At 39.5% G+C, this 24,272-nt stretch overlaps 3 protein-coding genes across 6 annotated transcripts; 2 read left to right on the top strand and 1 right to left on the bottom strand.

The window, feature by feature from the left end:
• Nucleotides 1–15: 15 nt before the first annotated feature.
• On the top strand, nucleotides 16–3,318 carry LOC137955597 (glutamate decarboxylase-like). Its single transcript, XM_068802608.1, has 7 exons — nucleotides 16–238; nucleotides 367–571; nucleotides 1,450–1,650; nucleotides 1,725–1,939; nucleotides 2,160–2,413; nucleotides 2,498–2,550; nucleotides 2,638–3,318. Exons 1-7 carry the CDS (start codon nucleotides 150–152, stop codon nucleotides 3,121–3,123), a joined length of 1,503 nt encoding a protein of 500 aa, XP_068658709.1. The 5' UTR covers nucleotides 16–149; the 3' UTR covers nucleotides 3,124–3,318.
• Nucleotides 3,319–4,434: 1,116 nt separating this feature from the next.
• Nucleotides 4,435–15,622, top strand: LOC137955693 (probable cyclic nucleotide-gated ion channel 20, chloroplastic). Of its 4 annotated transcripts, none has more exons than XM_068802765.1 (14): nucleotides 4,435–4,633; nucleotides 4,746–4,831; nucleotides 5,096–5,619; nucleotides 6,485–6,667; nucleotides 6,875–6,973; nucleotides 9,787–9,927; nucleotides 10,762–11,010; nucleotides 11,193–11,459; nucleotides 11,911–12,056; nucleotides 12,709–12,786; nucleotides 12,940–13,069; nucleotides 14,346–14,592; nucleotides 14,768–14,930; nucleotides 15,291–15,622. In XM_068802765.1, the coding sequence occupies exons 3-14, from the start codon at nucleotides 5,113–5,115 to the stop codon at nucleotides 15,415–15,417; spliced, it is 2,337 nt and encodes a 778-aa protein (XP_068658866.1). In that variant the 5' UTR covers nucleotides 4,435–4,633; nucleotides 4,746–4,831; nucleotides 5,096–5,112; the 3' UTR covers nucleotides 15,418–15,622. The 4 variants fall into 4 exon arrangements, with proteins under 4 accessions (XP_068658866.1, XP_068658867.1, XP_068658865.1 ...); XM_068802766.1 differs by having other exon boundaries at nucleotides 4,435–4,642; XM_068802764.1 differs by having other exon boundaries at nucleotides 4,435–4,650.
• A 5,726-nt stretch (nucleotides 15,623–21,348) lies between these two features.
• LOC137957058 (uncharacterized) lies at nucleotides 21,349–23,238 on the bottom strand. Its single transcript, XM_068804759.1, has 4 exons — nucleotides 22,824–23,238; nucleotides 22,607–22,677; nucleotides 22,243–22,283; nucleotides 21,349–22,119 (listed from the first exon to the last, which is right to left on the bottom strand). Exons 1-4 carry the CDS (start codon nucleotides 23,139–23,141, stop codon nucleotides 21,485–21,487), a joined length of 1,065 nt encoding a protein of 354 aa, XP_068660860.1. The 5' UTR covers nucleotides 23,142–23,238; the 3' UTR covers nucleotides 21,349–21,484.
• Between the last annotated feature and the right edge of the window lie 1,034 nt (nucleotides 23,239–24,272).

Raw genomic sequence — 24,272 nt, 5'->3', positions numbered from 1 at the left:
GCCAAAACTCGGGAACGGATCTGCTCTCCAGACGGTATCGCATTAGGTCCTTTCCTTCGTCTCCCTATATCTCTCGCCGTGTCTCTTTGGAGTACACATTCAAGCAGTAAAGATCTTGCCGGAAACGGAGAGAAGGAAGAGGAGCGAAAATGGTGATCTCGTCGGCGAGTGAAACTAATAATCAAGAGACATTGAGCTCCACATTCGCTTCCAGATACGTCCGTACACCGCTTCCGAAGTGAGTAATTTTAATTTCCAGTTTCTGCGTTGTTGATTACTCGTTTTCGGTGGATCCCATGTGATGGAGTACTTCGGAGAGTGAATTAATTGGTGGTTTTGATGTTTGTCTTCTTTTTGGGGATGTAGATTTAAGATTCCGGAGCGATCGATACCGAAGGAGGCTGCGTACCAGATTATCAGCGATGAGTTGATGTTGGATGGGAATCCTCGGCTTAATTTGGCTTCCTTTGTCACGACGTGGATGGAACCGGAGTGTGATAAATTGATGATGGATGCTATCAACAAAAATTACGTTGACATGGACGAGTACCCTGTCACGACGGACTTACAGGTTACTGTTTTTCTTCATTCTAGTGTCGATCTTTATAATTTTTCTCCATTTAGATGATTTTTTTTCCGCGGAGTTTTTCGTATAAAACTCAAAGAAACCCCTAATATTGAAAAGGATCCCACTGGTTCGTTGCAGAACTCGAGCATCGCGATAACCAGTCAAATCTGAAAGTAAGAAAGTCAGTGCTGAACTGGTTGATAAATTCGAAGTTGGGTGCTTATTCGCATTTACGTTCTATATTTATTACTTCTACCTCGAGAAAAAGATCTCTCTCTGGATCTCGAATCACGATACATGACTTCTTTCAAAATTATTCTTTTTCTTTTTTATTGATGCTTACAAATTTTGATTCGATTTCTTTTCTGTTAGGAAGAGTTTTGGATTTTTTTTTTAACTGAAAGTGATTTTTTCGCAGTTTGGAAGAGACTTCCCGAAAAAAGTGAAATTTATTTCATTTTTTTACAAATTACAAGAAAATTTTATTTTACCGACTTGAAAATATATTTGCTCGTTTATTTGCGAATAGACGTCAAGATTAAGGCGAGTTTTTGTTTAAAAAATCAACTCTTTTAAAGCCAAATTTCTGTCCAGTGAGGGAGACGCAATGTTTTTCACGTTTTTTAGATTAAATTTTAATTAACTAATCCAACTCTGGAGGTGTGATGTTGCTTATTTTTACTAAATAATTAATTAAAATTAAGTTTAGATTAGGTCTGTGATGTTTAAAATTCATTTAAGTGGAGTTAGTAATTGCGAACTGGTTGCAGTTCTCAGAGCTCTTCTTTGAAGAAAAATTTAGGAATCTTTTCCAACATAAAACATTGAAATTTGTCCACTTCGAACCAGCACATATGTTCATGGCATTTTTTTTTCCACAGAACCGTTGCGTGAACATGATAGCTAATCTCTTCAATGCCCCTGTTGGAGATGGAGAGACGGCCGTAGGAGTGGCAACTGTGGGTTCCTCAGAAGCAATCATGTTAGCTGGCCTTGCTTTCAAAAGGAAATGGCAAAATAAGCGAAAGGCCGAGGGCAAACCTTGCGACAAACCTAACATTGTTACCGGAGCCAATGTCCAGGTATTTTGACTTTGGCGGATGCTCCTCATGTAAATTTCTGATTCTTACGTAGTGAAATGACGATGGTGTTTTAGGTTTGCTGGGAGAAATTTGCGAGGTATTTTGAAGTGGAACTGAAGGAAGTCAAGCTGAGTGAGGGTTACTATGTGATGGACCCCGTAAAGGCAGTGGAGATGGTGGATGAGAACACTATTTGTGTTGCCGCAATCCTTGGTTCAACACTGAATGGAGAATTTGAAGATGTGAAATGTCTCAATGAACTTCTCACAGAGAAGAACAAAGAAACTGGGTACTGCAAATGCTAAATATTAATTTGATTCGAGATGCTTGAGCGATGAGCTGCCACCTTACTGGTTTTAATTTTACTTCTGCTCTCTGGAGATTATACTGCATGTACTCCCCTTATTGCAAATCATCACTTTCATGGTGGTAAAGCTATGGAGTAACAGTAATTTGCTTCTTTAACCTTTAAGGATTATCATTGAGGCCTCTTTGTCCGATGGTGGCAGGTGGGACACGCCCATTCATGTTGATGCTGCGAGTGGCGGATTCATTGCGCCTTTTCTGTATCCTGATTTGGAGTGGGATTTCCGGCTTCCCCTGGTGAAGAGTATCAATGTCAGTGGCCACAAGTATGGCCTGGTTTATGCAGGTGTTGGGTGGGTCGTTTGGAGGAGCAAAGAGGACTTGCCTGATGAGCTTATCTTCCACATTAATTACCTTGGTGCAGACCAGCCTACTTTCACTCTCAATTTCTCGAAAGGTGATTATTCCTTGGAGTTCATGGTCCTTTTTCTTTGAGGCTATTATGGCACACCTTGTAAAACTTCAAATTTGATTTTTGCAGGTTCGAGTCAGATAATTGCACAGTACTATCAGCTTATACGCCTGGGCTTTGAGGTAGTTTCAGATTATTTTAGTTTTTCCATTCACAGATGTGGCATTACCCAAGTAATCCTAAAAAAAATTGTGTAATCTCTTTGAAAGGGTTACGAGAACATCATGGCGAACTGCATGGCGAATACGGAAGCTCTCAGACAAGGCTTAAAGAAGACAGGCCACTTCGAACTCATATCTAAGGAAATCGGTGTACCTCTAGTGGCATTTTCTCTAAAAGATAGCAGCAATTACACTGTTTTCGAAATCTCTGAGAATCTGAGGAGGTTTGGGTGGATTGTCCCTGCTTACACGATGGCTCCAAATGCTGAACATATTGCAGTCTTGCGGGTGGTGATCAGAGAGGACTTCAACAGATCTCTGGCTGATCGTTTGGTCTCAGATATTGAGAAGGTTTTGCATGAATTGGACGCTAAAATTCCAACAACAACAACAATTGCTCATGTAGAAACTGACCAGAAGAGCAGCGAGGAAGGTGGGCATGCTATGAAGAAAAGTATGAGGCAGACATCAGAGGAGATAATTACTCACTGGAGAAAGGTTGTTGAGCGAAAGAAGACTAAGGGAGTCTGCTAGGATTTCTATTTACCAAATCTTGCTAAGATTTTGAGTTCTAGTATCTCGTGTGCATGTTTGGAGGAGATCCCTTTGAGGTCTTTTTATGTATTTTTGTATTGAGTGAAACTTGAGATACCTGTGTTTGAGAGTTATCCTGTTAAACAGATTATAATGTTTCTTAGACATCAATAAGTTATTACAGAGAGATTAATCTTGGAGAACATTTTTAAAACATTTTTCCTTTCCCATTTTTAAATAATTCCAGTCGTTTGTTTCTGAAATCAACGAACGAGCTGATCCTTCCAAAGTTCGTACGTTTATACAGATCTTTCGGCATAAAAACTGGGATTCCCTTTGCAATCTCTGAAGCAAGAGTTTGTTTTCCTTGCTTTAGTTTCTCCTACTTTCGCCAGCGCTGTTCTGTTAAAAAATTGCTCTGGATATTCACTGGTTTACCTCTAACCGTGCTTGATTTAGAGAAACTTCCATGGAAAGAAACTCAAACGACACGAACCCAGATAAGCATCTCACTTCTCAGTGGCAGCGTGGTGAAGTCGTGAACTGCGACTGTGGGCGGAAGGTTCGTCCTTCCAAGTAGAGAGCGACCAGGGAACAAAGTCATCCTCGCGAGTGAAAGTCTTGGAAAGAATGGCTTTCTGACTGGGTACGTGGACGGTGAAAGCCCTCCAACGCCGATGGAAGATGCTCAAAGCACACGCCAGAAGGAAAATTCCTGGATCACGGGGTCTGCATCAGTCACAGTCTTTTTTAGTCCTAGTAACTTGTATTTTACTCATACGGGCAGTCTTCTGGTGAGGTGGGTTGCACACCGACGGGTACATGTGAGCGAAACCTCGGCGTCCCAACCGTCCCGTGAAGATCCTCCTCCGAGTACAGCCATTAAGTGCCTCGAAGCACGCTGACATGATCAAAGGGTCATGAATTCAGAAAAGAGAGTACGACAACGACGACGACGACAATGATGAAAGTCTGAAGTCGTTTGGGTCAAGCAGGAGGGTCCCTGTAAGGATTTCTGTTCACATTATGATCAGATATTTTAATGGCAATTGATCATTCATTACCCAAAAAGTTTACTGAAATATTAATCTTTTGCTAAGATGTAGTTTCTCTGCAACACGCGCGGTTAGATATGGTAGTCAACGGTTTCCATTCAGGGGAATACTATTCCCGCCAAAGACATGGCTTGGACGTTAGAAATCAAAAGATACGCTTATAAAAATAATTAATTGTTGGATAATGAGAGACCAACGTATATAACAAGTCGTCGTCCTGCACTTTCTTGCTTTCTTCTCCCTTTCCTCACTGGTAACTTCCTGCACAGGGAGTGAAAACCGAGAAAACGCTTTATTGCCCGAACAAAGTTTCTCCGTGGAGTATGCGGGGCCCGGCCGCAACCCTTCAAAGACGGACCTTCGAGCCCACCTTAAACCCTGTCTCTTCTTCTTCGTCTTCCTCTGCTTCCCTCGCATTATCTCGGTTTTCTGTTACTGGAGATTTGAACGCAGATGTCGGTTTTGTACTGTCGTAATTGCTACACCATTTTTCTCTTGTTTGATGGAATTGTTGTGGGTTTCGAATTACTTTTGTTTATCTTTTCGTTGTTTTTTGACCTTTGATAGGTGAGACGTAGTGTTGAGTGAACGAAAAGCGCAGAAGTGATTATATGTCTGGAAATGCTGTTGTAAGTGTCTAAGCAGTGTGAGAGGTAAGTCCTTGTGACCAGGTGCTTGTTATGGAATTGATGTTCAATTACAAGCTGCGGAGAAAGAATTTGAGGTGGAATTGTTTTCTGTAATTTTTTGGAATACTCTTGTATCTTTTCCTACCAATTTTCTTCTCTAGCAAACAATTATTCTTTCCATTCTTCACTGATTGTTTAATACGTATAACATTAATTATTCTTACTGTGTACTGTATGATTTACAAAAACTATTCTAGTGTTCTTACTCATTTACTATCGTCATTTCAGGTCTCGTGTCACAATAAATGGCTGGTGGTTACAAACATGAGGTGCCCATGCTATCAGATACTTTTTCTCCTCAATCAGATGAATCCAATGATATTGAGCTTCAAAGGTTTAGCACTCGAAGCACTACAAGGAGTGCCTCGATGTCCCTTCCAAGGAATATGGGGTCGTATGAATATGAGAATAGCCTCGTTTCTCATACAGGTCCCTTAAGGGACCCAAAAAGAACTCTCTTTGTGCCAATGAGTGGCCCTATAAACATGAATTATCGATCTGAAAACCCTTTCAGGCCAATTCATCGAATTTTGGGCACCAAAGGTTCTGCAATCACGGCTGAAGAACTTTCTGCAACAGATGGAATACATCAGGACTGGCGAGAAGGCAATTATGTGGCTAAGAATGAACATTTGTTGAAGTCAGGTCCACTGGGGAGATGCAATGATCCTTACTGCACAACTTGTCCATCATATTACACTCAACCAACAAAGCGAAAGAAATCTAGAGCTTCAACGGCATTTGAAACTAAGGCACGTCACTTTGCTTTCCAAGCTGCTCTTATCTACAATAATTTTCTTGAACAAAAGAGAAACATAGTTCTTTTAAGTATACACTAAAAATGTAGTCAATTGGAGAGAGAGAGAGAGAGAGGACACATAAGTTCACCATTATTCTCTGCAGGAACTCTGAGATGCCAATCTCTGTTTTCTGTAGTTAAATCAAGGTTATTTTCATTCTCCATATTCAAGTAATGTCCACTGATTCTAAAGAACCACATGGGTTCTTGAATTCCTGTGCTGGTGTTGGCAAGATGCCATGGCCAGATGTTGGACTTTGATAGCCAACTTGTGGCAGAGAAAACTAAATGCTGCAGGGTTCTGGATGCTCATTAGAAGTATTTCACGTCTGTTTTGACTGATCCTGTGAGTCCTAAATGACCACAAAGAAACAGGTTGGTGACAATGGGAGCTTTTAAGAAGAAGTAAAGGGGAACGAAGAATAAGATGAAGGACACAAAAGATAAAAAGGGAAAGGAGGAAGTACAAGTGATCGAACTAGTATTCAGCGACCTGTGACCTTCTTTTATGTTTGTTAATGAACTTTAGAGTGCTAAACGGTCAGATCAAACTCTCTGAAAAAAACTTTAAATTGGTTTCTAAAGCGACTGGGATCAACTTTGAAAACAAAGATTTATTAACTTAAATTAGAACTGTAACCAATTGCTGTTGGTTTGTTTTTTAAGTTATAACCTTCCTATTGTTGTTAGGAGATATGTTTTATTTGATATATACCTAAACTTTTCCACATTCATGTCGCTTTCATGTTCCTAATTGATGTATACTCAAAGTCATGGGTTATGCATTTTCTTACTTCATTTTTTTTACTATTATACAGTTCCACAATGCACTTTATGGAGATGCCAAAGGTTGGTTAAGGAGATCAATATCCTCTATACATGTGCCCATAATGAATCCTCATGCAAAGGCTGTTCAGCAATGGAACAAGTTTTTTGTCATATCTTGCTTGGTGGCAATATTCATTGACCCGTTATTTTTCTTTTTATTGTCTGTGGAAGAGGTATAATCATTGTTTCTTCTATAGTGATAGCATAAATCTTGGATTGCTTCTTCTTCATGTATCTGTGGCTCTTCCACATATTACATTGACTATGAATAGCACATGTGTTTGATTGCTTCTTTATCTTTGTAATTAAGGTTCTGAATTTTCCACCTACACAGTAGTTTTGTTTTTCCCCATGTTTCTTATTTTTCCTTTCCATGATAGGAGAATAAGTGTATAGTGCTTCACTGGTCCTTAGCAAATGGATTAGCGGCAGTGAGAAGTGTGACTGATTTCATATATTTTCTCCACATGATCCTTCAGGTAAGCAACATACAATTGAATCTATCAATTCAATATCGTGTTTCTTGGAGAAGTTGGTATTTTGGTGTAAGCAGTCTAGCTTTTGCGACTGTAATGATGGAAAACATGAATAACTGCTCATTTGGTGGCAGTTGTGATGCAATAGGTTGCTGAGGCTATATATAAGAACAGTAACCATGGTCTTATATAAACAAGCACTATGCAACCAAAATATAATTGTCTAGAGTTGCCCAAAGGAGACCAAGAGTGACCATTAACAATAGTTTTAGGCCTAAGGATGAGGCAAATAAGAGCCTGATAGATGAAATGGAAAAGCAAGAATGGATATCTAAGATCAAATTAGATGCCCTGCACAGATGTTCTGAATTTAAGTCTCTTCTGCATGCCAAGTAGAAGCATAATACAGATACCCCAATGAATTGCTGACACGCTAAGAAGGGAAAAATGATTTTGAGCTTATCAAATAAGAGCGTGAATTTTATTTAATGTATAACTCTAGTGAACAAGCCTCTACATCTGTGTTTCTCAAAAAAAAAAAAAGTCTCTACATCTCTGAGAGCTTCCAGTGTGAGTATATTCTGTGAGGATGTTTCTAACTAAAAAGCAGTAAAACGTCCACACCAAGCTTGCATGGAAGGCATAGGAAAAAGTTAGCTCTAATTAAGCCTTCAACTTTGTTAAGAGAGGTTGATTCTATGTAACTCTTTTACTTAAACTTGGACTAGGAGAGTTTATACATGCCCAAGTCACTTTGACAAGATATCCCAAAGTCCTTTCATATTTATCCTACTTGCTGGTAGGAAAACTCCTCATCTTGTTTGCTGTCCAAGTATAGCTACAACTTGGTGCTTGCTGATACAGATCAAGTGCCGAAATAGCAGAAGTTTCTATTTTCTTGTTGCATAAGAATATGCAATAGTGGCGCTCATGTTTTCTATGCGGTGTAAAAAATGCAATCGGTAAATTTTGTGACATAAATTTAGCAAAGAAAGATGGAAAAGAGGCATAAGGGGAGGTCAATTATGCGTATTTCCCCCTTTATTTATTTATTTATTTCTGTTAGTGACTTCTTCTTCTTCAAAAAAAAAAAATCTGTTAGTGGAAATATTTTGTAAAGGTTAAAATTAGGAAATTTCCCGTGGTTAGCTAGTTATTTTGGGATAGAACTAGACCCAACTTAACTTGGTATAAGAGCAGAGTGTTTGTTCTGTCGGGCCTAGTTTGTCGTTAATTTATATCCTCATTGTATTGTTCAAGTTGCAGGCTTGTTGTCCATTTGTGTAGGTCTAAACGTGCATGGAATCTTAGCTAGGGTAAACCCACAAAACCTCTAGTGGTTATTAGTTGAGAACAACCTTCAAAATTTCAGTTAGTCATTCAGGGATGGACCTGAATCCAATTTTAACAAATCTATAACTAATAAAGAAAAGGATCACTCTCCTCATTTTATGGTTTTATTTATCTCCAGGTGTAACCAACAATGTTTAAGGTCTCTCTTTATAATTTTGGATGAATTGAGAAAATGAGGAGGAGAAGGAAATCTCCATCACTTAGTTGAAGGCACTGCCACTAAAATGGGGCTAGCAATTTTGGCAATCTTAGGGAAGTTGTGGTGGTGGGAATCAGGTAGGCAGGTTACCTTGTTTCCTCCAAAGTCTAATTTGACTTCTCCAGGTGATTACAATGGTAGACGACTTCTGCAACTCCTGGGAGATTATAGTGGTTCTGATAGAGATATTCTTTCATTCCTTCCCCTTCTCACTTGACTACTATGGTAGCCCACTTCCCACATTCTTTCCTAGGTATTGGACTGCAATCAATCCTGGATGGAGAAAATTGAATGGTTCTCTAATTGAACTACTACCTGGAAATATGATTTACAAAAAACATGAGATGACTCTTTAGACAGGATAATTTTTCCAGGATATGATAATCTTAGGAATATGATGGAGACATTAAAGGTCATAAGATGAGAAAAGAATAAAAAAAAAAGAGAGGAAAAGTGGAGACTCTTTTTTCTAGGAAATATGTGCTATAGGTACATTGAAAAAACAAACCTCCAACATTTGTTGGTGTTCTTCACAACAGCTTGCAGTATTTTCCTTAAGAAGGGGAAGTGACAAAACATGAAATGTTCTTATGTGCAAAGGCCATAAGTACAGTTTTCTTTTAACATCCTAGACTCGGAGGAAGTCCTCTCTTTTTATTTTTCGTTTTTTTTAAGTTCTAAGAAAAAGTCCATTTGCAACTTTTGTTCTTCCTTTTCATAATTTCTTTTTGGATAACCTTTGATTGAATACTAGAACACTGTGAAAATAACCAGTGCATCAAATGCACAGAATTTGATTCACTTTGAGAGGATTTGACCTCAGATTTGGTTTATTTGAGGGAACAGACCTTCTATACGTTAGGGATGATTTTTGGGTGAAACTTCTGAATTTCCTCCCTGACAAGTATGGTACTAAAACACTGTCTCACAATTGAACTTAGAAACACCCCTAGTGACTACCCTAGACTCATATTTGATGTACTACCCCACTAATCGTACCTCTTTACATTTCTATAACAACTCCTAAGTACCATATCCTCATCATTATAAGATGAAGTCAAGGGTGAAAACAGTTCACCCGTCCTACATGGCAAATTACTGCTTTAAGGATTATGGAAATAGGAGAGAAAACACAACCAATTTACACTTGGAATCCCAGAATGCCAAAAAAGGACCTTTTGGTTTTCCGATTGGGATATTTTACTGTTATAAAACGATTTTGATTGTTTGCTAGATGACCATTTACTCATTTTGTGTGCTGCAGTTTAGATTGGCATATGTTGCCCCTGAATCGAGAGTTGTAGGTGCTGGAGATTTAGTTGATGACCCAAAAAAGATTGCTGTTCATTATGCTTGTGGCTACTATTTTATTCTTGATCTATTTGTTATATTACCACTCCCTCAGGTAACGAAATTTCTTTTCTGGTGTTACAACTTTGTTTGTTTATTCTACATTGGTTTTACTCTATGTGTTGTCCAGTAATTTATAACTCTGTTCCCCAATATGTCATTCGATGAGATGTATTAAAAAATTACTGTTTACTTTCAAATCGTCATCCATTTATGGCTGCATTATAACATACTTGGCTTTTATGGATTACATACATTCGTCTTGAGTGCTTATAAACCTCTTTTTCTCACTGTATAACTCAAATAGAAAGGAATTACATGCTCTTTGTTTTGAAGCCTGTACATTTGTGTCTGGCATTAACTTGCCTTCTATGTGATCATTTTTTGTGTTGTTTGACATATACATGGTTAAAATACAATAAATAATTAAAAATTGTTGGCTTCAAACTGAGGTGGAAGCACATATGCTAATGTTACGGCTATAGGATAGTATTGCAGCTAACATATATTCCTAACTTACCCTCCATTAAGTCTAATTAAGAATTGTCAGCCTGTCAGGCCGTGTACACACTTGTATGACTTGAATCAGTTGTGAACTAAAGCTTTAAAATGACATGTGTGTGTGCTAATCTTCAGTATCTGTGTATTATTTCATTGCTTCACTTGTTCTTCCTTTTAAAACTAAAAAGTATATTTTAGAGGGTTTGTTTGTATGTCAATTCCTTTATGTCTTTTATTTTCAGCTAACCTATTCTTCCTTTTAAACTAAAAGTGTATTTTGGAGGGTTTGGATGTCAATTCCTTATCTGAGAGAAGATATGTTGACCTGCTTAGTTTATTTTACACATGTTCATGAGACCGATCTTCTTTGACATCCTTGGCTGTACAGATTATGATATTATTGGTCTTGCCAAAGTACTTGGGGTCATCAGCAGCAAATTATGCAAAAAATCTTTTGCGAGCTACTGTTCTTCTTCAGTATATTCCGAGGATAATACGGTTTCTACCTTTACTTGCTGGCCAGTCAGCAAGTGGTTTCATATTCGAGTCAGCATGGGCAAACTTTGTCCTCAATCTTCTCATGTTTGTATTGGCAGGGCATGTGGTGGGTTCATGCTGGTACCTCTTTGGTCTGCAGGTGGGTAAAAAACTATCATTAGCTTTCCATGATTGGAGAACTTTGTATTGTCATGACCTTGTCTAAGTTTATCCCATGTTTAAGATGTGACTGCTACTATTATTTGGATTTTTACTGTAGTCTATTTCTGAAGGTTGATTTAACTTTTCTCTATTTGTGTCCTTTGTCTTTTTTGGTCTCAGAGGGTAAACCAATGCCTTCGAGATGCTTGCACAAAATCTGGAATGAGTGGCTGCAACATTTTCATTGATTGTGGACGGGGTAATTATGTTGACAATTTCAGAGCGAATAAAACTTGGCCAACTTGGCTACAACAAAAAAATGCTTTAGCATGTTTTGTTACCGATTCTGGTGAATTTGATTATGGAATTTACGTTCAAGCTGTCCGTATTACTACTGAAAGAAGCATTGCTACACGATATATCTATTCTTTGTTCTGGGGTTTCCAGGTATACTCCTTTACTTCTTTCTGTTGCTTTATTTATCTATTGATTTATTTTCTTGAGTTTTGTCAATTTGCATCTTTGGTGTAAAAAACAAATATAGAGTTACATGTAAACTGGAAAAATGGACATGATCTGGGGATAGTTTCTTTTGAATTCTTTATTCTCTATTTATTGCCTTCTCTCTTTGTTGTGGGTCAGTTGTTCTGTGAAAACCTTGATTTATAGTACTCTGAATTTTGCCTGGTGGTATGTTTTTTGAAAAGCAGACCCTTTTTAGTAGCATGCATAACGAACATTGAACCGTTACACAATCTAATTGTCCAACCACATGTATGAATGAATTTGTTTGAACAGCCACAGATTGAATTTGATTTCCTTATGTACATTCACTTGTACTTGGAAATAAGCTTTTTTATTAACAATCTCTTTTCATTTGTGCTGGTCATGAATGTAGCAAATAAGTACTCTGGCTGGAAACCAAACTCCCAGTACTTTTGTATGGGAGGTTCTATTCACTATGGGCATTATTGGACTTGGCCTCTTCCTATTTGCTTTACTTATTGGACATATGCAGAACTTTCTTCAATCTCTTGGTCGTAGGTAAGTTTTTTTTTTTTTGTCCTTTTCTTTTCAGTTCCCTAAGCATAATAATTAATGTTTATTCCTTTTGTTAAAAAAAATTCTTCCATCTTTTTTAGTTTCAGGCGTTTTTCATCTCTTGTGAGATCTTTTGAGGTGTGCCTACCTCCATTAAGATTATGATTAGGGTTTTCACAATGATATGTATCCAGACGTGTGGTTGAACTTTCACATTTCTATGTAGATATAAGTGGTGGAACAGGTCCTGTTAGTAAGCTTCACTTGAGTAGGCTGTCGAACACATTACACTTATCTGGTAACCCTGGTGGACATTTGTGTACTTCACTTAATGCATGCTAGTTTTTTAAACTTCAAATGATTCTTACCGTTCAATATGTGGCCATTATATTTGTAATCAAAATTTACCGGTTCAAATTCAAGTGATAAACTGTAGTGGATCAATTACTGTCCAGCCTTGGCAGGAATCTAAAATGGTTGGCCTATGTTCCTGCACATGTAACTCTTTGTATATTTAAGCCTTTGGCTACTCAAGTGCTGCTTCTATTTGAAAACTATGTTAGTACTTGCAAATATGCAGTACATATGTATCTGTTGACTAATTGATTCCGTAAAAAATGTTTAGTGATTTAACTCTTTTTCTCTGTGACCGCAGGAGACTTGAAATGCAACTAAGGCGCCGTGACGTTGAACAGTGGATGAGCCATCGCAGATTGCCAGGAGAGCTTCAGAGGTATTTAATATGTATTTTTTATGTTTCTAATCGAAGTAGTTCATTTTGATGTTTCTTTCTTGATCTTTTGCTTTTCAATCTCTACTTAATCCCTGAAGTTACTGTTTCACAAGCACTTTGTTGATAGACTTTCTATTTAATGTTTATAAATAGGCTAGTACGACAATCAGAAAGATTTACTTGGGCTGCTACTCGAGGTGTAAATGAAGAACTGCTGATGGAAAATTTACCAGAGGATCTACAACGAGAAATACGTCGTCATCTCTTTAAGTTTGTCAAGAAAGTGAGCTCTGTTTTACCCACTTACAATTTTGCATGATAATAAATATTATTGTCAAATATTTTGTGTTTAGTTTTAAATTTAAACATGTTGAGATCATTTTTTTTAGCACAAAATATTTTGCATCTACAAATAGATAGCTCATTTGAGGTAATTGTCTAGAAAGCTCTCACTTGTCTTGTGTGACAACGGCCAGCCAATACACCCAACAAACCGATCTGTTAGGTGCGGAAAGCTACCGCCTACAAGAGTGGACGGAACTACTCTGACACCCACCCCGCCCATTCTTGACCGCCTCTCACGGGATTCGAACGCGGGACGTGGCGTGCCCAGCTCTGATACCATGACAACGGCTAGCCAATATTACCCAACTGACCGATCTGTTAGGTGCGGAAAGCTACCGCGTACAAGAGTGGTCGGAACTACTCTGACATTGTGGACACCGTGGTTGATATGATGGAGAGGGGAAGAAGTCGGTTACTTCCAGTTCTTCTATACACCCATGGACTTGCAAACATGCTTCCTAGTTCACTCTGTTTAGCTAATTTGGTCAAATGCTTGATACTAAATGGTTATTTACTTCTGCTGACCAAAATGGCTTTGTCTCTTGCTGGAGAAGGGAAGAAGTCGGTTACTCCCAGTTCTTCTATACACCCATGGACTTGCAAACATACTTCCTAGTTCACTCTGTTTAGCTAATTTGGTCAAATGCTTGATACTACATGGTTATTTTCCATCCCAAGAAATGCACTGGGTGTGTAAATTTTTTCAGAAAATCCAATAAATGAAATATAAAGATAAATCTAAGCAAGAGGCTATACTATGAGGTGGGATGATTTCAAAAGTTCATGAGAGGGAACACAAATTTTTTATTCAAATTCAAGCTTCATTGTTTGGATCTCAGATGATCTTCATTTGGTTTTAAACAGAAGTTAATGCATTTCTTAGCTGGTTTGTGCCTCATGTTAGAAATTTGGGAAGTAGGGGTTCATGTGCTTGTTGTTTAAGGAGAAGAAAGAAAAACGGGCATCACATTCTTCATATTCAGTGCACTATCTATCATGTGTTGCATTAGAGATGGGAAGAGAAAATAGTTTTGCACAACCTATATGGTGGATTGTGTTTTGCACAACATATACGGTGGATTATGTTTTGCACAACCTATATGGTGAATTATGTTCTGTGCAACCTATGTGGTTGATTATCTCTGCTCCTTTCCGTCTGGTGGTAAACGTTCCTTTGTAGTTGTTGAAAATCCCAAACTGCTGCTTTGTTGCAGGTGCGTATTTTCACCTTAATGGATGAACCCATCTTAGATGCTATCTGTGAAAGATTAAGGCAAAAGCTGTACATAGCAGGAAGCAAAATCCTATATCAAGGAGGTCCCATTGACAAGATGGTTTTCATTGTGAGGGGGAAGATGGAGATCATCGGAGCAGACGGAAATGTTACCCCCCTCTCTGAAGGTGATGTCTGCGGTGAGGAGCTTCTCACGTGGAGCCTTGAGGAGTCCGGTGTGAACAAAGGTACAATTCCAAATCTAGAATCTTGCCTTTTCAGTTGATGTTCAGCAAAAGAATCTAGTGAAACGAATAAAATTACATATCTCAGTTGATTATACTTGTATCCGCTCCTGGCAGGTACCCACATGCCCTTGTCTTTCTGAGATTGAAATCTTATATAATGAATTTTGTTTTGCAGAGGGTAAGAAAACCAGGTATTCAGGGCAAAGGTTGCTCTCTAACAGAACAGTACTTTGCATCAGTAATGTGGAGGCTTTTGCACTTCGAGCAACTGATCTGGAAGAAGTCACTGCTCTTTTTGCACGATTCTTGCGGAACCCACGTGTAAAGGGAGCCATAAGGTCTGACATAACACTAAACCCTTAACTTCTAGTTAAGCTGTGAGCCACACTTCTAGGGAGATTTTGCAACCAGTCCAATAATTTAACTTCAGTAGAGACATCTAAGTTGAAATTGGTTTTTAAAGTCTTTTCCAACATATTACACATTTTTACTTACGAAACTAGCTTACTTGACTCTTGATTTCATGGCCATCCGTATGGATAATATCAGTGGATTCTCACTGGAGAGTGTGCATCACCATTCTATTCGGCATTGCTGGTTGATCATGATGGTCAATTATAATTCCTGATGCAAGTGAAATCGAAATGAACTAGAACATTCTTCAAAATAATTGGACCTGATTATCTTCTGTTGAGCAGGTATGAGTCCCCTTACTGGAGAGAACTGGCTGCTATTTGCATCCAAGTGGCATGGAGGTACAGGCAGAAGCGTTTGAATAAGATGGACAGCTCTTCGCATCAACCTAACCATCAGCGAAGGCATTAGACTTCCATATGTCAATGTGCATAATGCCCTCCATTTAACACAAAATTATATGTATTATAATCTAGACCTTTTTTGACTGGCAGTAGCAGTTCCAGGCCTGTATTTATGTAATCAAACTGGAGCTATTCAAAGCTCCTGCAGATTAGCAAACCTCACCAAATTTACCAACTATGACAGCCAGAAAATTATGGAACAGGCATGAACTTCCGATTCTACTCAAACCTAGTCATTAGGATATGCTGTGATCTTCTTTTGGTCTAAGTAAATATCAATTCACCTATTTACATGGACGAAAAATGGTTTAGAATACCTGCTTTATAAAGGAAATAAAACTAGAATTACACCAGCAATAAGAGAAAGGTGCCAAAATCATTAACGACGCAAATAGGAATCATTGAAGAAACAAAGAAAAACACCTGGGTAATTGAATTACAATTAGCAAATTCAATTAAATTCAACTACCTGTTCTTGCAATAGTATGTAAACTGAGGAAGATATGGGGTATCTCTCATTCTAGTTCGAGGTGGGCGTTCTATATATTTATATGTGAAGTGTGACGTCTGATATTTTTTAGATTTGAAGGACTCTGTTAGATTAGACCCTAAAAAGTGAGAAATATACAGACGTTTATGCAAAGTTTCAGATTCGAAAAGCCGGAACGGGTGCCGTAAACGATAAAAGCCAACCCTGATTTGTATAGAAAATCCCTAAAGCGCACAAACTTTTATAAAAAAAACAAGATCTAAGTTGTTAAAGATGTTAGTATCTCATACCAAAGAGAAGATATAAACAAACTTCGCAGCAAAAAAAAAAAAAAAAAAAACAAAAAAAAAATCGTCTGAAAGAAAGTGTAGGTGGATGGTGCAAAGCTGAGGGCAAGGTGAATGCACATTTCTACGGTAGTTGAAGTTGTTGATCTTTTGTATTGGTTGAAGAAATAATGTTTACAGATTCTTTTATGAGGCAGCTAAGATCATCAAATCTCTACAGGTACGCACTACTGTAGAACAAACGAATGGCATCAACAAAGAAGAAATAATAAAACAAAACGGAACTTGGATCTTGCCGTCAAAGAATCCGAAGAAAAAGAAGACAATATGAAAGCGTTTCCGAGTTTTGAGACTCTTCCTTTTCTTGTCTTTCAAGTTTCAATCCATAGAGTCTCCAAGAAAACAGGATTTTAGAGTTTAATAAAAATCCTCACCTTGAGAAAGTAAACCGGAGAAGATCGAAGCCGAAGCATTTGGCTATTGGTGGTTTGGTGAGAGAATGACAGACGGAAATGATACAAAAATGCGGAATTTCGTTTTCTTTTTTCCAGGTTACCTGAGATCTGCAACTGTAAGCAGTTTGTCCTGACCGAGTCGGGAAGGTAGTTCGTTGCTTTCGCGAAATCAGGAGGAAATGAAGATGATTGACGATAAAATAATCTTGTACAGAGAATAGATCGCAAGGGACAGAACACTGCAGCGGCCACCAGCAGCTCAGAGCCTCGGACAGACATTTCTCAGATCTGCTCGACCCATTTGTGCGTCAGCGGACATGCCCTCCCGAGCTCTCTGATATAGCGAATGGATGGCTTCACGTGTAATTAAATAGGTAATTAAATAAATTAAAATTATGGGTTTCTGTATTAAATTGTCACTAAACCAGATTACCAGAGAAAACTCAAAAGCACTCTTTGAAATGAAATGAAACGAAACGAAACGAAACGAAAGTTGTAACGCTCAAGTAAATAGCGGCCAATGGGAGGTAATCCCTTCTGTAGCTACTGCCTCTTAATAAAAGAAATTGCCTATTTGTCTCTACGAACAGCGCAGTATTCTCTGTTCGTCTCTGCAACAGCGAAGAATCCTCGTCGTCTCCACTATTACTCAGTGATAGTAATCATTGGTGCCGTTCTTGTTGTGTCGAGGTAGACCAAGCAAGCTGCTAATGGAACGGGCCTTCGACACCCTACTCTTCCTGTTCCCCTCTCCTGTCACCTCCGATCGGCGCCTTTTCGTGGCCCTCATAAGCCTCCCCGTCGGCCTTGTTCGATGATGCTCGCAGAGAGAGTAGCCGCCGGACGCCATTTGGCAACACCGCCATCCTCTCCCATTAATGCGACTGCACCGAGTATCTTCCCGTGCCGCTTCATCGTCATTTTCGCTGGTGATGCTTGAACGATTGTCATGTTTTCCTTTCGAGTTTTCTTCTTCTTCTTCTTCATCCGCCCTTCCCTTTGTCTCCGTCGTTTTCTCTTTGTCTGATTGCGTCTCTGATTCTTCTCCGCGGCGAAGGCTTCTTTTCTTCAAGGGGAAGCGTCTCTCTGCTTCGTCCCACCTCTGGTTTTCTGCTCCTCGGTCAACAAAAAGAAAAAAGAACAAGAAACCCAACTGCTCAGTAAAGTGCTTGACAGGAAAAGATTACTGCTGATCTTGTAACGTTCATCTACCTGGGCGATGAAAACATGGTGGCTCAGACACATCTTCCTTTGCACCATCCGAGCTATCCTCACTCCTGCTGCAAGATGCATAAATGAATTTATCTTGCTAGAGAGATTCGATTCCTTCATCAAGCAAAAAGTCCCAAACCATTGAAAAGGATACAGGAAGAATACAGTGGCTCGTATATGGAAGCAATATTGCTTCCATAGATACGCAGAGGGAAGAATACACTATACAGTCGGGTCGCCTTACGTTTTTACCCAGGCGACAGGCAGAAGGAAGGGAGAGAAGCAAAGTTACCTCTTACAGCCATTGCCCACTTCTTCTTGCAAGACCTGCGACGACCGACAACATCAGACCCTTTTCCACAGCAGACGATTGAGCCGATGCATTTCACCCAAATAATAATAATAATAATGCTGCACCAAAGCTCGAAACGAAGGGGGAATAATCCGAGAAACAGAAAGAGGACCATAATATCCTACCTGCACTTGCGCGGGATCATTATCACAGTGAAGATCTTTTTTTTCTAGAGATATCGGCTCTTTGTATCTCCTTTCGTCCAGATTCGTAGTCGGATGTCGTCGCCTTCCGTTAATGGTGGACAAGGAAACCGAGAAAGGCGAAGAAACAGAACCAAGAGGCAAGAGCGGTCTCTTTCGGATCCTCATTCGGCTGCGACACGAGAAGAGCAGAATCGAGAAGGTGTCTGCTGAAGTATGAGAAAGACTAAACAACAGACTCCATTGACGAGAGCTCTTTTCTCCTTCGCTCTCTCTCTCTCGCGACGCCTGCAAAATTTTACGAATAAATAAAGGAGATAACTGGCACGTGCGAGAAATTGCAGTGTCGAAAAACTGGCGCTCCGTACGGATTATTTCGGGTTACCGGAAGTGGTGGTGCCGCACTCTGTCGGCTTTGTTAAGTACTGAATTATATGAATAATTTAATTAAATTTTTATACTAATAATTATGCAATGAAATTGATTTCTTATCCATTTTGTGCAACCGACCTACCAGTGACGTGTATTTTCTATTACTAAAGTACTATAGTTAGACGAAATTTATAATTTTATAAGGTATGGATATGATTAGAAGAAAGGGGTACGTTTAATTAATCTTTAATCACAACATCGATTGTGAGGATCACCAAATTAGGATGGCTACGGGTGGCATCGAGACAAGCCAAGAATACTCCCAAGTCAGCTTGAGCTTGAGCTCAGCTTAGAGCTTAAAATTAGAATTGAATTGAAGCCCAAAAATTTTAATAGAGTATGAACCCGAGCTCAAGTCGAGTTCAAGCTCTAATTTATATTTAAAATTTTAAAAATAAATAAATTATAAAAATAAATAATTTTTTTTGTGATGACTTTAGTACCATTGAACTGGTATCATTGGGGAATCCAAGGCTTTGCAATACAGTATATTAATGTTTAATAACCAATTTAATAGACCTAAAAGAAAGAGCAAAAACCTCCATCAACAGTGTTTATGCCATTGACAACCAACAACATTAGATGTTAAGGAACCCAAAATAGTTGAACATCGATCGTCGTTGAGGTTTGAGATAAATAAGAACAACTATCAACCAACTTAAGAAGGAATTAACAAGAGCAATTAGAGTAAATGGTATTTTTGTAAAAAAACCATGATAATGAGTCGCTCATGAGCTAACAAGTTAATTTTGAAAAATCTTAAATTTGACTTGTTATACTTAGCGATCTTTATTTCAAGTTTGAGCTCGAGCCAAACTCAAATAAAAACTGAACTAAGCTGAGCTTTTTTCAAGTCGAGCTTGAACGAGTACCGCCTTTAAGCGTGGCATTGATTAGGGCCCATTCCATATCTTATAGGTAGATTATGCATTAACACCACCATGATTAATAGCACGATCGCATGATTTGGCTTTATTTCTAATGGAGCCATGAATTGGTTTGTCTAACTTTCTTGTGTTTAACTCGAATGGGTTTGGTCTTATACCGAGTTTCTAGAACCTAACAAGCAGATGACAAGCTCGCTTAGGACCACTTTTTTTTTTTTTCAAAGAAACTTAATATTGAATTACTCCGAGTGACTTTGTTATGCACACAATAACATTATTATTTTAGTTGTTTTATTTAATTTACTTTATTTTATTTCAGTTTTAGGTCATAGGGGTATTTTTGGAATATTTTATTTATAAGGGTATTTTTGGAATATTTTATTTGTAGGGGTATTTTTAGAATATTTTATTGTAAACCCTAACCGGGTGAACCCTATTTAAGGGGTAAGAGTAATGAGAAACACAAGCATTGAGTATTAAAGTTAAGTTAGAGTAAGCTTAGAGTAAATAGGTCGGATTCTCCCTTTGAGATCTAGGTCGAACTTCCTTCAAAACTCAATCATCCAATTCCTATTCATCGTTATCGTCTTACTCACGTGTCAGATTCGGGACCGTAACAGACTTGGGTCGACTCGATACGGCTTGGACTGAGTTTCCAGGAGTCTACAAAGAAATAGTCTCCTTGAACCAAAACGTTGGAACCAGGTTCATGAATTGGTTCCATTAAGATCCATACCGATTCATTGACCAATTTGAGGGATTTTCAGGCGAATTCAATTAGATTTTGGATAGGCGAGTTGAGTTTGTAAGGAGGGATTGAAGTCTTCTCTTCTGGCTAAATCCCATTTGACTCAACCCGAGTTTGATCATTTGGACCAGTGAGTCTTAAGAAGGTTTGCTTTGCAATGCAAAAAACAGAACCTTCGATTTGATTCCCTAGAAAAAGAAAAGCAAGTAGAGACACCAACTCCTCTTAGCGAGACCCTGATTGAGCTGCTGCGTACGCCATTCATAGCTTAGTGGGAATCAAGGGACCACTTATTTAAGCGGCTCGAGTCACATCCAAATCTGTGGCTTTCGTTGCGGCGTTCAACAAAAACCCACTTGAATGTGGCAGGACGTATATCACTTCACGGGTCCCTCTACTATTACGTATAATAAAACCGCTACGTACCACCGATACGCTCAGCTGCTCCGGCATGATCGAAACTGTTACACGGCGATCTTTCGCTTTCTTTGTGATGGATATTCTTCTTCTGTCTCATTTCCTCCCATCACTTCAACCAGAATTTCAAGCTCAGAATTGTGAGACATATTCGCTGGAGTTGATTCCTCTGATTTCCAATTAGAGGCAGCAGCGGCTTAAATTAGTGTGGGCACTTGGGGCGTTCCTCTACGAGGGAATATTCGGCGAGTTTTGCAGAGACGTCCGTTCTTGAAAAAGTTGAAATTTTGTGTGGTTATCTTGACGAGGTCGGATTAGTGCTGTGAGATAAAGATTAGCCATTTAAATGATCTGAACGTTCTTCCAATTCACCGTCACCGGACCTTCTGTCACAGTCCTAGATTGAATTAAGAATTACTTCTGCTACGTGAAGAGAGATATAACGCAGTGCATTCTCATGGCTAAAGGCTTAAAATTCAGAGAGGTTTGTATTTAGATGGAAGTAGAAACTTCACAGAAAAAAAACCCAGTTCGTCGTCCAGATGAGTAAAACGAAGAAAAACAACTTCCCAGAAACTGAAATACACAAAAAAGGTGAAGATCGGAGAAAAGTATGTATATATAAACACGGTGATGATTTAGATCAATACCTTAAATTGCTGTAGCAGCAGCAGCAGCAGCAACAGCAGGGATGTTGCGATCAAGCGGGAGGCTGCTTGGATTTGGTATTGTGTAGGTAGTCTGGTCTAGAAGGCTGCTGATGGATCGAGCTTTCACCATGCCAAGCTTCCTCCTTTTTGTAGTGGTTTTCTTGCTTGTTTCTTTTTCTTCTAGTCCGGGTTGATTATCTTGAGGCTCATTTGGTGACCCATTCTTGGCATCGCCATGATCGACACTGTCATTTGCAGGCCGACTGAGGTGGGCGGCTCGGCTGCGGACGGTGCTCATGCTTCTGAGCCTTCCTTTCCCCAAGTGGTGCTCGCAGAGAGAGTAACCGACGAGCGTCTGTTGGCAACATCTCCACCCTCTCCCATTAATGCGACTGCATCGAGAACCTTCCATTAACGCACCGCCGTTGCTATTTCTATGCTTCTTAACAGCACTGCTGATCTCTTCGTTTGATTCTTTTGCTTCTTCGTCACGAATCCTTTTCCTGGGTATCTTCCTCTTTAACTGTGTCTTCGTTTTCGTTTCTTTTTCCATTATCACCTCCTCTCCCCACCCGTAGCTTGCTTTTCTCTTCTTCAATGGAATCAGAGTCTCTTCTTCCATCCACCTCTCATCTCCTGGCCCAATCAAGAAAAGGGGAACGAAACAAGTTGAAACGGAAGGAAGAAAGGAAGAGAATATCTAGTTCAATCGAAGAGCTGAAATTGAAAGGACCCATCTATCTGTAGCGGCAGTTTTACCTTTGGAGATTTGTGCACCAGAATTCTTCGTGTTTGTCTCCCTAGAAGAGCAAAACGATTTAGACACAAATAATCGAACGATAAGACCACAACTTAAATGGGACACAGCTGCACTAAAATTTTATGATCTAACTTACTTCCTCAATGTTCATATACTGCAACAGATTTCTTGAAGATATATATCCGTTTATATATTTAGAACTCGTCAATGGCGGAGCAGTGGCAAAGTAATACATACAGTAAACGCACAAAATGACATCCCCAGTAACCAACCTTACAGTACTATTTGAGTTGATTTTTACCATTTGAGGAGAATATAACAATACCAGTAAAGAAACTTGTTTTTTCTTCCAACTTTGTTTACCTTCTTCTTCTTCTACTTCCACTTCTTTCTCTTGCACGCAGTCCCTCCTCTTTTCCTTCCCCGTGCAACGCCTGTAAAAGTCATCAACTCAGAGACGGTTCTCCTTTCTTTTGCACCTCGATACGCCGACCAAACAAGATAGAGAAGACGGAAAAAATCGGGGGAATTTATAGCGGGTTTCATTCCAAACGAAGAGATAAAGACAGAAAACCTATACCTGTTCGATAATAGTAGAGACGCCACGGCCATTCGTCCCCAGAGAGCATTTCGTTCGGTCGGCATCGGAAATCGACCGATCTTCGAACCCACAAGCGGTAAGCATTTGATTCTTCTGTTGATGCACTTCGCCGCCCGTTCCCCCTTCCTGCTGCGAGCCATCTTCTCCTCCTCCTCTTCTCATCGCGGCATCTCCACGGTACTGTTTCGCCTCTTCTGGTTTTTCCACAGACAGCTTGCGAGCAAACGAAGAACCTTGCGGTAAAGGCTGCGGAGAAAGGAGAGAGAAATCGACCCTCGAACTATTTCGGATCCTCATCTCTGGCAAACCTAATCTTGAACAAGATGGGTCTGATTGCAGGCTGAATTCGGTTTTCCCACGAAGAAGACGAGACGGAGTGCAACGCAGAAGCCCCCCCTCTCCCTAAAAGGGAAGAGAATATGATAGCCCTTTCTCTCTCTTCTTTTTAGGTCTGGTGTCTTTATTATGTTTTTTATTTTTCTTTCACCACAGACGAGCACAGCGAGCAGCGGCGGAGTTACCGGCAGCAGGCCGTGTAAATGTACGGGCAGTAACCCGCTCCTCCCATTTCATCTGCAATTGTTTTCCTTTGCAGCTCTGTGGCCACCCTCGCCACCACACGCCAGCAACACAAAGCTCCAGGTGACCCAGCAGATCAGTGGGACACACCCAGCATTGAAATCTTTGGACACACCTGGGGCTCTCCTTCCATGTGCTACTCTGCTAATTGGGCCAGCCACCCCATTCACCCCGTCTCAAACAGAGAAATAAGGAGAACAAAAATAAAAATAAAAAATGGAAAGAACACTGACAGTCTCGCACTGCTACAGAGCAAAGCGGAACAGATAATTTCATCTCTTTTTTGCTTAATCTCAAACTCTCAGAGCTTTTTGCGATGGGGATTCCCCATGATTATTGGTTCGACGGCGTAGTGGGTAGCATCCTCCATTTAGAATCAAGCGAGCGTTTTGTCTTTATTTCACGACTCAGAAGTGCTGTAACTAATTGAATTTATTGTTGTTACGAGGAGCCTGTGTGCATTCGAGGTATCCAATGAATAAAACATAAAATACCTCGAGCTGCGCGTGACAACAATGGCTGAAATCAATGAAGACTAACTCGTGTTATTTAATAGCTTCTCATTTTCATTTATTTTCTCATAGCCTGTTGCTGCTTGTTCGTTAATAGTGATTTAAGGTGGAAGGCACTGGGATGAGCCCGAGCTCCGAATGCGAAGCCTGGTCACATCCTATCACAACAGAAAATACTTGTTATGGGGAGATCAGCCACGATCCCCATGGGAAACGACTCGTTTCGTGACGCCGGGAAGGTCCAAATGGAAGTAATGGTGAGTCTGCTGCCAGAAAGTTTCGAGTCAGATGCAGCAGCAGCATCGCATTGTTTTTTGTGGGTTCAGAAGTTCAGGGT

The sequence above is a fragment of the Aristolochia californica genome, unplaced genomic scaffold (assembly GCF_029961685.1).
Source record: "Aristolochia californica isolate CCGP_79_NKW_82.1479 unplaced genomic scaffold, dmAriCali1.0.hap1 SCAF_2, whole genome shotgun sequence".
Classification (NCBI taxonomy): domain Eukaryota; kingdom Viridiplantae; phylum Streptophyta; class Magnoliopsida; order Piperales; family Aristolochiaceae; genus Aristolochia; species Aristolochia californica.
Note: the sequence above shows the minus strand (reverse complement) of the source record. Positions and strands in the feature narration are given on the sequence as shown.

Excerpts from the sequence above, each read along its gene's own strand:
- LOC137955597 (XM_068802608.1), top strand. The coding sequence starts at position 150 with ATGGTGATCTCGTCGGCGAGTGAAACTAATAATCAAGAGACATTGAGC. Across the intron at positions 572-1,449 it reads CTGTCACGACGGACTTACAG|AACCGTTGCGTGAACATGAT; the intron begins GTTACTGTTTTT and ends TTTTTTCCACAG. Across the intron at positions 2,551-2,637 it reads TTATACGCCTGGGCTTTGAG|GGTTACGAGAACATCATGGC; the intron begins GTAGTTTCAGAT and ends TCTCTTTGAAAG.
- LOC137955693 (XM_068802765.1), top strand. The coding sequence starts at position 5,113 with ATGGCTGGTGGTTACAAACATGAGGTGCCCATGCTATCAGATACTTTT. Across the intron at positions 5,620-6,484 it reads CAACGGCATTTGAAACTAAG|TTCCACAATGCACTTTATGG; the intron begins GCACGTCACTTT and ends ACTATTATACAG. Across the intron at positions 14,593-14,767 it reads GGAGTCCGGTGTGAACAAAG|AGGGTAAGAAAACCAGGTAT; the intron begins GTACAATTCCAA and ends TTTGTTTTGCAG.
- LOC137957058 (XM_068804759.1), bottom strand. The coding sequence starts at position 23,141 with ATGAGGATCCGAAATAGTTCGAGGGTCGATTTCTCTCTCCTTTCTCCG. Across the intron at positions 22,284-22,606 it reads GGAAGTAGAAGAAGAAGAAG|GGAGACAAACACGAAGAATT; the intron begins GTAAACAAAGTT and ends TTGCTCTTCTAG. Across the intron at positions 22,120-22,242 it reads TGGTGCACAAATCTCCAAAG|GAGATGAGAGGTGGATGGAA; the intron begins GTAAAACTGCCG and ends TGATTGGGCCAG.